Source organism: Schistocerca nitens, chromosome 2 (genome assembly GCF_023898315.1).
Source record: "Schistocerca nitens isolate TAMUIC-IGC-003100 chromosome 2, iqSchNite1.1, whole genome shotgun sequence".
NCBI classification, from domain to species: Eukaryota; Metazoa; Arthropoda; class Insecta; order Orthoptera; family Acrididae; genus Schistocerca; species Schistocerca nitens.
This window is the reverse complement of record NC_064615.1, coordinates 769,360,228-769,376,223: the sequence shown is the minus strand read 5'-3', so window position 1 is coordinate 769,376,223 and position 15,996 is coordinate 769,360,228. Positions and strand designations below refer to the sequence as shown.

The window sequence follows — 15,996 nt, the reverse complement described above, 5'->3', positions numbered from 1 at the left end:
TCAAACTGATGAAGAACTTAGGGACAATCTAGGACGGCGTGGTGTTCACTTTGTATAGCGTGTTCAGAAGGACTCAAAGGACAATCACTTTGATACTAGTGCCTTTGTCCTGGCCTTTGAAGGGGATACCTTCCCTGAGAAGGTCAAGATTGTGGTTTATCGATGTGACATCAAGCCATACATCCCACCACCTATGAGATGTTTTAAGTGCTTGCGTTTTGGACATGTCTTCCCACTGTTCGCAGACCCCTCTATGTGGTGACCGTTGATGTCCACTCCATGAGGGGATTTGCTATGTTCCCCCTCCTGTGTGTGTTAATTGTCATGGCAATCACTCTTCACATTCACCGGATTGCCCGAAGGAAAAGAAGATACTGGAGTATAAGTCCCTTGATCGTCTAACCTACACTGAGGCTCGTAAGAAGTATGCACGTCTTCATCCTGTGTCAGTGACATGTAGCTATGCTTTAGTTACATCTTCACCCCTTCCTCCCCCTTCCTTGCCCCTGTCCTGAAGCCCTCCCCTGCGGTTCCCACACTCTCCCCTCTTGGCACCGCTCCCCCTCCCCAGCCAGAGAAGTGCTCCCGCGTCTGCTGGTCAAGGGCGCCCCTCCCAGGACCCCCATTCCCAGCACCTTCCCGGCCAAAGGTCTGCCCCCACACGATGACCATGAGAACCACGGTCTGTAGGCCCCCATGTCGCCCACTCTCTTTCTGTTCTAGATCTTGTTGCAACTGGCTCCTTTTTGCAGCACAGCCCTCCTCAATCTCAAACAGAAAAGAAGAAGAAACATAAGTCCCGGGACAAGGAGACTTTGATGTCACCACTGGTCCCATCCCCACCTTCCATGGGTTCCGTGCTTTCTTTCGAATCGGGTCAGCTCCCTGCGGACTTCTGGTGACGTGTACGTTGGTCCATACGGACATTGCTAGCATGTGGATTCCTCTTCAAATTACATTGGAAGTGGTTGCTGTTACGGTCCACTTTGACTCTGGGGGTCACAGTTTGCAATCTTTATCTCCCTACTGACAGGACTCTTACACCTGCTGCCTTAACTGCCCTTCATCAGCAACTTCCTCCTTCTCGGGGATTTTAATGCTCATCATCCCTTGTGGGGCAGTGCATTTCCATCTAGTCAGGGTCTACTCATAGACCAGTTTCTTGCAGACCACGACTTGTGCCTATGGCTCCACTACCCATTTCAGTGCTGGTCGTGGTACCTTTTCTGCCATTAATCTTTCTCTTTCTTCTCCCTCCCTCCTCCCTTCCATACACCTGTCGCCACATGACGACCTTTGCAATAGTGACCACTTCGCGTTGATTCTCTTGCTACCTTCCCGCTCCCCAATGGACAGGTTACCTCATTGGTCTTTCCAATGTGCTGATTGGCCTCTATATACTGCACTGGTTGTTTTTTCCCCTCTTTGTTGGGCGGTATTGATGATGTCCTATGTGGCGTGTCTGATGCGATTGTTCATGCTGCTAGCCTTGCTATCCCATGCTCATCTGGACCATTTTGCCGCCGGCAAGTCCTGCGGTGGAGTACGACCATTGCCATTGCCATCCGTGATCGCCGTCGAGCTTTGCAATACCTTAAGAGATACCCATCCGTTGCCAATCCTATTACTTTTTAATGCCTTGGTGCCAAAGCCCGTTACTTAATCAAACGGAGCAAACGGGTGTGTTGGGAATGCTTTGTTTCTTCCCTCAGTTCTACTGGCTCTATGTCACTCTGTCCAAGGTTGCCATCGGCAGTCTACCATCTCGGGCCTTGCCCTCCCGGATGGCCTTTTCACAGACCCGTTGATTCTCGTGGGACATCTTGCGACCCATTTTCAACAGCATCAGCAGCAATCTCCTATCTGGCTGCTTTCCTTCACCAGAAACAGTGGGCCGAAGCTTCCAACTTATGTTTTACCCCTTGTCAGTCAGAATCTTACAACAAACCTTTTACTGAATGGGAAGTTATTTCCGCACTTTCTTCTTCTCATGATATGGCCTCTGGCCCAGACTCCATTCATAACCAATTGCTTTAATATCTCAGTGCTCCACGATGACAACATCTTCTCCGGGTGCTTAACCGTATTTGGCTCCAGGGTGACTTCCCTTCTCGGTGGAGGGATAGCATCCGTCCTTAAGCCAGGTAAGAAACACCTGTTTGTCGAAAGATATAGGCCAATTAGTCTGACAAATGTTGTTTGAAAGTTACTTGAATGGATGGTAGCCGGTTGGCTCAATTGGGTCCTCGGATCTCGGGATCTATTGTCCCTTTATGAGTGTGGCTTCCGAGAGAGACGGTCTCCAATCGAACATTTACTTCGCTTGGAATCCGCAGTTCAGCAGGCTTTTCCCCAGTGCTGCCATTTGGTTTTGGTATTTTTCAACCTTTGCAAGGCCTATGATGGGTTGGTGCCATCATATCATACTTACACTTCATGGGTGGGGTCTTCAAGACCCACTCCCGATTTTTATCTGCCAGTTCGTGTTCCATCAGTCGTTCAGGGTTCGGGTTGGTACTGTTCTTAGTTCCCCACGGACCCAGGAGAATGGCATCCCACAGGGTTCTGTATTGAGTGTACTTCTTTTCCTCATTGCTATAGATGGGCTTGTGGCCTCTGTTGATCCTTTGGCCACCCCTGCTCTGTATGTGGATGATTTCTGCATTTGGGTTAGTTCCTTTTCGATGGCCTCTGCATGGATCCTCTCACACGGGTTTCAATTCTCTCCTTTAAAATCACGCGTGGTCCACTTCTGTCGCCACACTACAGTCCACCCCGATCCTGAACTCTACCTTGATGCACAATAGTTACCTGTGGTCCCAAGGTTTCATTTCCTGGGTCTTCTTTTTGACAACAAGCTCACTTGGCTGCCTCATATCAGACTTCTGAAGGTAGGATGTTTCCGTAAACTCAATGTCCTCTTGGGGTGCCAATCGTTCCACTCTTCTCCGCCTTTATTGGGCTGTAGTGCTGTCTCACTTGGACTATGGTTGTCAAGTTTATGGTTCGGCTGCTCCTTCCACACTGCGCCTCCTGGATCTGGTTCACCATTGTCGTATCCATTTGGTCACCAGTGCCTTCCCTACTAGCCCTGTTGATAGTCCCCTGGCTGAAGCTGGTCCCCCCCCCCCCCCCTCTTTCTGTTGGCAGTCCCAGCTTCTGGTTTCTTATGCAATTGCTGTCTGTTCCTCTCCCACTCATCCTACGTATTCTATCCTGTACCCAGATGAAGGACGTCACCCACCTGATTCCCGCTCTCGGGAGGTCCAAAAGATTCCATTCCCCCCAATGGTGTTCCGTTGTTTTTTCCACCAAATTTTGTGGGAGTTTCGGGATGCTGTTGTTTTTTACACCAATGGCTCTAAATCTGCTGATCGTGTAGGATATGCCTTCACGTCCTCTGTTGGCATGGAAAATCATTTCCTGCCAACTGCATGTAGGGTGTTTACTGTGTAATTGATGGCAATTTTCCAAGCCCTTACCTTTTATTAAAGAGTCCCAACTCAACAGCGTTTTGTTATGTACGGACTCAAGGAGTGGCCTTCAGGCTATTGACCGGTGTTTTTCCCGCCATCCTTTGGTCTTGGCCATCCACTACCGTCTTGCTGATCTTCACCATGCTGCTTGTTCCGTTGACTTCCTTTGGGTCCCTGGCCATGTTGGTATCCCAGGTAATGAGCTTGCTGATTGTTTGGCTGGGGGAGCACTCACTTAACCCCCCCCCCCTTCTCTTAACCCCTCCTGCGGCGGATTTACGGCTTCATATATCAAATCCCACTTCGCACAATCATGGGTAAACTCTTGGGAGGCTACCTAACTGTCCAATAAACTTCGTGCGGTTAAGGTGACACCTGTCCCAAGGTGTTCTTCCTTCCGCCTGTCCCAAAAGGACTCGACCACCCTGTGTCTTCTCCGCATCAGCCATAGCAGGCTAACCCATGGTTTTCCTTTCCGTAGTGAGCCACCCCTACTTTGTGGTTGTGGAGCCTTCCAGTCAGTAGCCCACATTTTGGTGGAATGCCCCCTTCTTTTGGCTCTGCGTACTAAGTACAGACTTCCCCGCACTTTACCTTTGATATTGGCAGACGATTCCTGGATGGTTGAACTGGTTCTCAGTTTCCTCCATGAAAGTGGTTTTTCTTTTTGGTTCTAAGATTTTTAATTTCCCTCTGGAGTAGGGGCAGGGCGGTGAGGGTTGGGGTGTCTCCCACTGTAAGCTGTGTTTGGGGATTCCTGACTCCCCTCCCTAGCCAAGATCTTCTTTTCTCTCCCTTTTACTGTGTTTTTGTCTCTTTTTAGATTTGATTAGTCTCCTTTTTACAATACGCATTTTTACATTCTAGCGGTTGAACACTTTTGAATAGCTGGTGGTCTTGCCTGTACTGCATCAGAGATGCGATATTTCCTGCCTCTACCGTAGACTTGGGGTTGCCCACTTGCTGATTTCCCTCCTTTTGGTTTCACCATTGACAACACGACTGCACTTTTACGTTTTGTAGCCTTTTACCTTTTATGGTTATGACTCTTCGGTGATGTAACTCCATCCAAATGGACCACCTTTGAAACAAGGGACTGATGACCTTGCTGTTTGGTCCCTTCAACCCCAAACACCCAACCAGCAAGCAGTAAGGAGGTACAAAAACAATTAGACATCCTAAATGATAAGGTTGAGAAATATGGAATGAAATTTAGTGTGGAGAAAAGCAAGACCATGTTGGTAACCAGAGGGGATAGAGAGGGTAAGGGACAAATTCATATTAAGGGATGGGATATTGAAATAGTGGACAACTTTAAATATTTGGGAAGTGTATTAATGTGGAATGCTCGTTTGGAGACAGAAAATAGCAGAAGAATACAACAGATTAGCACATTTTACCAGTATGTGAGGGGCTTGGTTTGGGGAAGGGAAGTGGCAATGAGGTTTAAGCTGGTGCTATACAAGAATTACTTCACACTCATACTTATTTACAGCTCAGAGACTTGGACTAAGACTAGAAGAGAGGAGAGTAGGATACAATCCAGTGAAATGAAGTGTCTGAGAAGTATGCTAGGGAAGACGAGGAGAGACAGAGTGAAAAATGAAGATGTTAGGAAGGAAACTGGAGTGGAGTAGTTGGCTGAGAAAATTGAAAAGAATAAGCCGGCCGAAGTGGCCGTGCGGTTAACGGCGCTGCAGTCTGGAACCGCAAGACCGCTACGGTCGCAGGTTCGAATCCTGCCTCGGGCATGGATGTTTGTGATGTCCTTAGGTTAGTTAGGTTTAACTAGTTCTAAGTTCTAGGGGACTAATGACCTCAGCAGTTGAGTCCCATAGTGCTCAGAGCCATTTTTTGAAAAGAATAGATTAAAATGGTTTGGGCATGTGAAGAGGATGAGGGAGGGAAGAATACCAAGAAGAATGATGGAGTTCAAGATTGAGGGCAAGAGGCCAAGAGGAAGACCGAGAACAAGATGGATGGATACAATAAAGATGAGTTAAGGCGGAGAAACCGGCTATGGAACCAAATAGTGGAAGAAGAATGGTGGAAAGACAGAGTAAAGTGATGAAGTACCGTTGATACCCCAACCTGACCAGATGTTGGATAGAGGGGAAACGAAGATGATGATGATGATGATGATGATGATGATGATGATGATGATGATGAAGTCCTCCTGGCATTCTTTAAGTTTTGGGAACAGATGACAATCATATGGGACTAAGTAGGGATTGTGTGAAGGATGGTTGATCAAAGTGAACCCAAGGTGTCGAATTGTTGCAGATATCACAGTACTTGTATGTGGTCTGGCATAGTCATGCTGAAGGAGAGAGTCCTCTGTGTGTGAATGAACTTTTCGAATTGGAAACTCCATCACAGCATGCTATTTCTCATGCACCAACATAGTTACGTTACACGTCACCATGTTACACGTTACAATCGGAGCCCTCTCGTGGCAGAGATGTGAAGTTAAGAACTCAAATATCAATCTGCTAAAGCAATTTAATGCAGCTTCCAAAAATTCTCTAAAACATCAACTTCGAAGTTTTCCAAGCATTTTTAGTACCCTAATGAAAGGTAGATTTTTCGATGGGCACTGTGCCTCAGTGGTACAGTACTCACTTGCCATGTGAGTGGCTTGGATTCTGTTCCTGGTGGATGCAAATTTTTAAAAAGTGTTCTCGTTTTATGAGTGTTTCCATGAAGAGTAAAATACATAAAGATGGGAAACATTGGTATTGCTTGAGACATAATGGCTGGATCACTAGTGTGAGTCTCATCTCTCTCTCTCTCTCTCTCTCTTTCTCTTTCTCTTTCTCTCTTTCTCTCTGCCCCCCCTCCCTCCCTCCCTCCCTTCCCCACTCCCTCTCTCCCTTCCCGCCCCCTCCCACCCTCCCCCATCTCCTGCAATTCAATTTGAATACCTACATAATTTAAGTATAAAATTGATCAAATACAGGATGCCCCATGAGGAATCGAAGCAAATCTCTTCTGCTGCTAGCTCTTTGCTTTGCATATTTTGAGAAGTGTTAGTATGGTATAAAACAATGCACACTTGTTCATCTTCACTACTTTGAAACACATCTTTACTGAGCAAGTACTCATAATTCTTAAGGTATGCATTTCAGAGCCCATGTTTATTAGACTTTTTTGCTTTGAATGATTGTTCCTGTCACATCTCTGAATATTGACCATTTGTTTAGGAACACCATATCTATGCTAATTAATATGTATGTAATAGCCATTTATATGAAAAAATGTATGCATTTTTGTTTCTAATTACACTACTGGCCATTAAAACTGCTACACCACGAAGATGACGTGCTAAAGACGCGAAATTTAACCGACAGGAAGAAGATGCTGTGATATGCAAATGATTAGCTTTTCAGAGCATTCATACAAGGTTGGCGCCGGTGGTGACACCTACAACGTGCAAACATGAGAAAAGTTTCCAACCGATTTCTCATACACAAACAGCAGTTGACCAGTGTTGCCTGGGGAAACGTTGTGATGCCTTCTGTAAGGAAGAGAGATGCGTACCATCACGTTTCCGACTTTGATAAAGGTCTGATTGTAGCCTATCGTGATTGTGGTTTATCGTATCATGACATTGGTGCTCTCGTTGGTCGAGATCCAATGACTGTTAGCAGAATATGGAATCAGTGGGTCCAGGAGGGTAATACGGAACGCCGTGCTGGATCCCAACGGCCTCGTATCACTAGCAGTCGAGATGACAGGCATCTTGTCCGCATGGCTGTAACGGATCGTGCAGACACGTCTCGATCCCTGAGTCAACAGATGGGGATGTTTGCAAGACAACAACCATCTGCACGAACATTTCGACAACATTTTCAGCTGCATAGACTATCAGCTCAGAAACCATAGCTGCGGTTACCCTTGACACTGCATCACAGACAGGAGCGCCTGCGATGGTGTACTCAACGACGAACCTGGGTGCACGAATGGCAAAACGTAATTTTTTGGATGAATCCAGGTTCTGTTTACAGCATCGTGATGGTCGCATCTGTGTTTGGCGACATCACGGTGAACGCACATTGGAATTGTGTATTCGTCATTGCCATACTGGCGTACCACCTGGCTTGATGGTATGGAGTGCATTGGTTACACGTCTTGGTCACCTCTTGTTCGCATTGACGGCACTTTGAACAGTGGACGTTACATTTCAGATGTGTTATGATCCATGGCTCTACCCTTCATTCGATCCCTGCGAAACCCTACATTTCAGCAGGATAACGCATGACCGCATGTTGCAGGTCTCGTACGGGCATTTCTGGATACAGAAAATGTTCGACTGCTGCCCTGGCCAGCACATTCTCCAGATCTCTCACCAATTGAAAACGTCTGGTCGATGGTGGCCGAGCAACTGGCTCGTCACAATACGCCAGTCACTACTCTTGATGAACTGTGGTACCGTGTTGAAGCTGCATTGGCAGCTGTACCTGTACATGCCTCCAAGCTCTGTTTGACTCAATGCCCAGGCGTATCAAGGCCGTTATTGCGGCCAGAGGTGGTTGTTCTGGGTACTGATTTCTCCGGATCTATGCACCCAAATTGCGTGAAAATGCAATATCATGTCAGTTATAGTATAATATATTTGTCCAGTGAATACCCGTTTATCATCTGCATTTCTTCTTTGTGTACCAATTTTAATGGCCAGTAGTGTACAGAGAACAGATAAAAACATAGTTCTCACTCCAGGTAGAAATTCGAAATTAACCATTAAAAAAAAAAAAATAGATTGTGTAGATTAAAAACCATTCATCTTGATGTATTTTAATGTTCATGAAAATGCTCGTAAAACATGCACCTTTGTTTAAAACTTTACCGTGGTCGGGAATCGATTCAGGTCACACACTTGGCAGGTGCACATTATACCCCAGAGCTAACTTTAGGGTATTAAAGACACTCGGAAAACATGAATGTTGAGTTTTTCAAGAATGTTTTAGAGTTGCATCAACATTCTGTGGGTGACTGATATTTGAGTTCTGAACTTCATGTACCATGAATAAATAAAATACAAAAATCCAATTACTGTGTGGTCTTCTCGTTAGTGTTCGGCAAAATTGTAACTGTGGTAAATGCAGAATGGGGATGAAAATCAAATAAAGAATTGAGTTAAGATAAAAGCAATATGTTGCAATATGGTAGTTTTGAAAATAGACAGAGGGAAGGCAATGTGAACACTTATTAAAGGCACATTAATTGGGAGTAGGACATACAGTATGGACCATAATTTCATTTACTTGACTGGCAGAAAGGAAGTGGTCAAGAAAGTTTTCAACAACTCCGTGTACTCCTGTTTGTTTATCATATCCATTCATATGAATATAAGAATTATATAAGTTCTCTTAATTGTAACCAGCTGTAAGAAATGAGGTAGTGAATTTTTATGTGTATTGTTGATTTAGAGTTTTGTTCTAAAAAGAGTTTTGTTTTTCCTAAAGCTGCTGAACTGCGGGAAAGAATAGCATCGTGGAAACGTGAGAAAAAGAAATCTGCATAATGTGAAAATCTTGAAGTAAGTCTGTGGTGTATTGTCAGCAAACTTCAAGATTCAGTGTTTTAAGAAGCCTGGGAAGGTTTGTTTTTTACTACACCAAAGTTAAGCATTGTGTTTTACTGACTTCACATATAAAATGTGATTTGTTACACATGTGACGATTTCATGGATATGAACATGTTTTCAGTGTCTGTCCTGAAATACTACCTTTCTCCAGCTGATTTACACTTTTCCTTCAATTTTTTATTAGAATGTATATACATTTTAATTATTCTCATTTTTTGTACAAAGTTAGAACCATGTTTATTGCCTTTACATCTAAGAATACTTCACCAGATCACTAAAGAGCACATAAAATGATTTGCGTTGGTGGGAAAAAATATTAATACTTCACAATACATGAATTTCATATTATGAACTCATCACACTATCAGAGGTGTAACTTAAGCAGAAATTGTCTTTTGAGCTTCAGTTACCCAGAGCAGAAATGCTATTTTTACAAATTTAGCCATATTGTGTGAGGATATACTGTATTTTCAAAATTTCAGATTATCCAGTAGTTGTTTGTTGAGTCTCTGTCATCACAGAAAATAGATATTTTAGTATGCGAACTTCAGCCATGAAGTAATTAATTTTGGTGCAATGTTTTTGTTTGTGGAGAGTCAAACAGTTTTTATTTTATTTTTTGAAGTATACAGTTGCTCACTGTTCTTAATAAAAACATTTTTGTCTTTTTTGTGACTGGAAGTATATAACCACAATTTGTGCTAGCCAGAACAACTGTGTGTGTGTGTGTGTGTGAGAGAGAGAGAGAGAGAGAGAGAGAGAGAGAGAGAGAGAGAGACTTGTATATATACATACAAAAGTAAGTTACTAACTTAAGATATTTATCAGGAATAACAACAAAAAGGAAAAGGTTCACAGTGAAAAGAGAGATATGTTTAGAATTATAGCTTACCTCTCATTGGCCTTTTGTCATAAGTTATGGAATATAATTTTGATGTAGTAATTGTATAAGCTGTTGTTATTATTTGTTTTATATCTTTAAGTGTCTTGAAAATAATAAATTCTACAAGAGACTTGAGTTGTTAGGGAGTAGATGTTGTTTCTGGAAAGCAGTTTTTCTTTACTTTAGTATAATGTAACAAAAACAAGCAAATTTTATTGCTTGTAGTGTAATGGGTGCAGTGCTCTTGGTTACATTGAAATGCTTCGGTTTTTTATTTCTTGGTTTTTTTTCTTGTTAAAAATGACTGAAAATGTACCAGTCATTTTTGAATTGATTTGCTGTAAGAAAGAGTTTAATAGAAGTATTTTCTTCCTTAAGCCTGTGATATATTATGGTAATGTGAAGTTATAATGTTTGAACACAGGCGGTAGCAGAAGCTGATTATTTGATTTTAAATGTAACTTTGATCTCATTAACAAATGTTCCTTAAAGTTTTAAAGTTGAAATAAGAGGGCTGAATTAGAAATGTGTAAGATTGAGTGCAAACAATATTTTTCTCCATGTCACTGTATAGATTCCAAAAATCAACATTGTGCAGAAACAATTTTGATTTTGGAAAAAAAGTTATTGTCCATGAAAAAATTATTGTCCGTGAATAAAATTGTTGAGACATTCATGGCCAGTTGTTGACTTACCGCTTGTTGGCTTGTATCTCAGGTTCTTCAGCAGCCAGTGTTTGTTTAATGACGGCTGGAGAACTGAAGACAGAAACCAACTAGCAAATGTTCATACAGTATATGGTAGTCTCTGAATGATGTCTGAGTGCACACGAGGGAAAAAGAGACATTATGACATGAATCTAAAAACAAAAACCTTATAATTGAAATTAGTTAATATAAAGATGTAGATGTGAAGTTGCACATGCCTTCCATTTGTCACTGTATTACGATATCATGATTGTGTAGGTGGCTGTTTCATTACCACACTCTTCAACGTTACTGCTTTGTAAGCATTTCATTTTATAGGAAAGTAATCAGAAATCCTCACTGCCATTCTTAAACGCTAGATTTTTTATATAACGTTTTTATTATCTGTTATATATTGTGTAATCATTAAGCATACAGAGAGCAAGAGCCTCACAGATTTAGAATTATAGTCATTCTTTATATCATTTACTAATAATATGATACTATATCTCTATCACTTACATCACATAATTGCTATAGTGTGCCTCATGATATTGGAAGGCACTTCTGCACTTCTGTGCAGAGAGAGAGAGAGAGAGAGAGAGAGAGAGAGAGAGAACTTTGAAAGGAATGAGGTTTGCTTGTGTGTGGTGGCAGAAAGGAAGCCAAAACTTTCCGTGTTGCCCAGTTTTGTAACAACGAATAAAATTGTGTCACCACTGAAATAAAGACATATTGCAGTCTTAATGAGAGCATTTATTGCCACCCAGCTCTGTTCACAACATACCTTGGGAGGGAGACTAAATGTCATTGGTTGCCAGGAGTTTGTGAAGAGATATGCACAGAATTCTTCAAAACAGAATTGCATTTCAATGTGAAGCACACTATAGCCTCTGCCGTAATTCTAATATCTTCAGCATGGATCATTTTGTACTCACATTTCTGTGATAAAAATTCATGTGTAATGTAATGTTTAGAGCCATAAGAAGCTAATTTCTGTTTTATGTGTCGAAGAATGACAAGAGAAGCAGTTCAGGCAAATTTTTATCTTTGTCATACATTGCCAAACAGAAATTATAAATTGGCAGAAGATATAACATAATTTGTTTTATAAACTATCCGGTGAAAACAGAAGATATTCGGCAAAATTAAGCAGGCAGACAGTGTTCAACAACAGATGAATGGCAAAATATACTTTCATTTTCATGTGTACGTGTTGTCATCGACTTTGTGCTTTATTGTGATTGTTGTAACTATTGAAGACCAAAAGAGAATATTTTGTGATGTTTTCAAGTTCGTAGAGGTACTGGATGGAATGTATCACTAAATACATCTGTGAAACAGCAAGCAGTTTCTTGGAATTACTCGTGTTCCTCTTTATGGATATTACATGTTGCAGAGATTGCATTAGTCTGTTTTTGTTGAAATATAATTTGATTTAGGTGTCTGTAGACAAATGCTAATTTCTGTTGTAATGAAATTCTGTAATGTGGGTGACAAACACTGATAAATTGTTGATATATCTTCCATCCACTAAAATGTAAGTCAAGTTTTTGTCTAAACATATTGATTTCTTATATGGGAATATTTTGAACTTTTTATGCTAGATACTGTCTTGTTAATGTACAAATTCTGGGAATTGTCTTTCAACTATGAATTTTTTATTTATTAACACAATAGGTTTCTCATGCTTGTATAAAGAAGAATTATCCTTTGGTAATAGGTAATAAATGACAGTGTGAATGTCTTTTGATTTACAGCCACAGTGAATCAAACTTAACTTTGTTCTCTCTGCTAGGTTGTCTGTCATACTTATTTACATTATGTGTTGAATAAATAAGACTTGAGGTTTCATAGATAATTGTATTCCATCATTCTTCTCCTCATTAGATGGGTTGTTACAAATAAATGTAGTAAATTTATATCCATTTTTTTAAAATGAGGCATCTCTGTTATGTGGAGAACTACATGATCCACCACTTACTATATATATGAAGCTACATATTCCATCATTAACTTATTAAGTCAAGTTGGTGATGCCTTTAGATTTAAAGACCTCAAATTCTTTTCTTGAAGCTCAAAAAACTAATGGTAATGGCACACGTACTCCACATTGCTGCATTGCTGTAAGTTTGCAGGAAGATTCTGTATGTAATTCAGTTACACATACCCTCTTCCACATTATGTGTTATTTACAGTGTGATTTTGAATTTGTTTTGTGGCTATTGTTTCTTCATACCATCTGTATGTTTGCAAATAGCCACTCAAATTTTTTGCTTCAGTTAACAGTCATTGTTTATGAACAACGTATGTTGCCCTTTGTGCCTGCCAGCCACTATCAGTCGTGTATTTTTCAACTGTAACAGCATATCTTAACAATGTTGTTAGAATTATTTATTCTGATGTGCAAAATAAAATATCAAGAGAAGTTATGCAGAGAAATGAAGATTTGAAATCATTCAGTATTTAGCTGGTGGTGGAATGATGAAAAATTTTTCTTGGGATGTAGCATGTGTCAGATAAATGTCCAGGAAAAATTTACCATATGACTTTTCAAATACAAATTATGTTGTAATGTGCATATAACAGAAAGTCTGCCCCTTAATAATCTTCAGGAGGCAAGATTGCAGTACTGTCGACACACACACACACACACACACACACACACACACACTCACTCACTCACTCACACTTAGTGTGAGAATCTGCTAATGTGTACAAACACAGAAATTTGTCTACAGTTGTGAGACTTCAAATGCCCAGATTTAATATTTTTATTTTGTTTATTATTTCACTACTGAGATGTTTGCCATGTATCAGAATATTATTTTTCTACTGTAATTCAGTGTGTAGTGGAAAACAAGTATAATTTGCTTATATTTTTAATCCACTTGTGTTTTCTAACCTTGTTATGGAACTTTGGTATTAGGTCTGCCTGTCCACTCATGACAATTGAGCAGCCACAATTTTATTTGAAAATACCCCATTCAAATACTCCATCTTTAATATTTTAGTACCACTGCAGTGAGGATCAAAATCTATGACTGTATTTGAATTGAAATAGAATGTGTTATGTAGGATAAAAAGTAAATAATTTTAGCTAGCTAAGAAATGTTGGATGTATGGATATACTGCCGGGAAAGACTTCCAAACATTTTTTTTTTATTATTAGTTTGTAAATGCTACTGATAAAGAATGATTCTACTTCTTTACCTCTGTGGTTTTTATATTCCATTGTAGTGTTGTGATTATCAGCAACAGTTTTGCTGTTTTCTTGAATGAAAATTGAGCAGCCACAATTTGATCCCCTTCCTTTCAAATACTCCATCTCTAATGTTTTAGTATTGCTGCAGCGAAGACCGAAGTGTATAACTGTATTTGAAGTTACATTTCATTTTATTTTCACCAGGAGAATAGAATAAAATAGTGAACATTAAGCAATAATCTTGACACGATAGTCGACTGCTTGTGTCTACTTTCCTTTCTGTTCTTCTTTTCGGCTAAAAGTATAATGACCTCATCCCAATTTTGTATACCAAGTTAGGTTTCATGGTAGATCTTCCAACCCAAACAAACGATGGACATTATTTTTCAAGTGAAATATTTGTTTCAAGTATTAAATTCTTTATTTTTCCCATATGTCAGATTTTATGTCTGTAATGTTTTAATGGAAAACATTATCATAGATCTAGGTTCATTCACATGTTTAACCAAACTGTTGTGTGTTCATGAATGTATTAGTAGTAACATCTTACAAATGTTGATGAAAACACTTTATGAGGACAACCCTCAGGTACTGAAATGATAGCTACACTCAGTGTTAAAAAGAAAGACAGTATTGTTAGTTTATTTAATGTATACAATTAATTTTTGCATTTTGGATGTATCATGAAAACTGTTGCGCACTTGCAATAGTCAGCGAAATATAATGTGTGTGTTAAAAGTAAAATTTATAAATTTGTAATTTTTTACAGGTGTGTGATGCAAAATAACAGAAAATTTAATGACAAACTTGTTACACAATTGTCATTCCAATCATGATGATTCATGTTGCAAGGCGCTAGTAATTATAATATTTAAACAAAAACTGTGGTTTTTGGATTGTTTAATACAGTGATAAAACTACCATTTTATAAGTGCTGTAAGAAAACCTATTGACAGGAGTGGCACAACCAACAGGCATTATAAACTAAGTTTATTTGCCAGCGTGTGTTAAAACATTTTGCTGTTAGCAAGCACCATGTTGTAGAAAGATGTATGTATTCAGTTGGGAACAGAAAAAATATAAATCAGTGACAACTTGTAATCTAATACAAAAAGGTGTGTGCAAAATCATTTTGATACAAAATAAAAGCCACTGAAAAAAAAAAAAACATCATCATTTAAGTTGCACTATTTTATTGGGGCTATACATTAATAACACAGTGTTACAAATGTATGAGGTATATTTTCTAACAGTGACAGAATATTTGCACTGCAGGAGTTAGTGTCGGAAACTGATATATCATATTTTTGTGTGTGTGTGTGTGTGTGTGTGTGTGTGTGTGTGTGTGTGTGTGTGTCAGCCATTGTTAATACCTGTTGTACAGATTTGTGAGCTTAATATATATTTCAGTTGTGCTCTACAGTCACAGTGTCTGGTGAATTGCATTCTTAAAGCATGTGAAGAGATCAAAAGTGTATGTTTTTGACTGTTGATAACACTTTGTTTAAAGTGTCAATAAAACAATAAACTGTGAAATAATAAAAGGATTTTTATTTCATAGACTTTTTAATTCATGGGATGATCTTGCAACAAAATCAAAATAAATTTTAGCATGGCAATGTAAGTACTGAAACCAACTTTTTGACTGTCACACAGCTGTATGTGTTAACACTTTGAATCAAACAATGGAAAATCCAGGATGGAATGTAACAATATTATGAGAAGGAAAGTTGCTACTCACCATATAGCAGAGATGCTGAGTCGCAGATGGCACAACAATAAGATTTTCATACTTAAAACTTTCGGCCAATTGCCTTTGTCAACAATAGACACACATACGCGCACACAGACACTCTTGCAAACGCAACTCACACACACGACTGCAGCCTCAGGCAACTGAAACCACACTGCGAGCAGCAGCACCAGTGCATGATGGGAGTGATGACTGGGTGGGGGAAAGGAGGAGGCTGGGGCAGGGAGGGGGAGGCATAGTATGGTGGGGCTGGCGGACATTGAAGCGCTGCAGGTGGGGAGGGGGGAGGGGAAGTAGCGGTGAAGGAGAGAAATAGAGAGAAATAAATTTAAAAAAACTGAGTGTGGTGGTGGAATGACAGTTGTGTAGTGCCGGAATGGGAGCAGGGAAGGGGCTGGATGGGTGA

At 40.2% G+C, this 15,996-nt stretch overlaps 1 protein-coding gene across 1 annotated transcript in view; it reads left to right on the top strand.

Moving 5' to 3' along the window:
- LOC126237011 (ubiquitin conjugation factor E4 B) overlaps window positions 1–15,381 on the top strand; it is a 313,737-nt gene extending 298,356 nt beyond the window's left edge. The window contains exon 22 of the mRNA XM_049946739.1: window positions 8,942–15,381. Within this exon, the coding sequence (XP_049802696.1) occupies window positions 8,942–9,000 (59 nt within the window). The 3' untranslated portion in view covers window positions 9,001–15,381. The remainder of the gene's footprint in view (window positions 1–8,941) is intronic.
- Window positions 15,382–15,996: the final 615 nt, after the last annotated feature.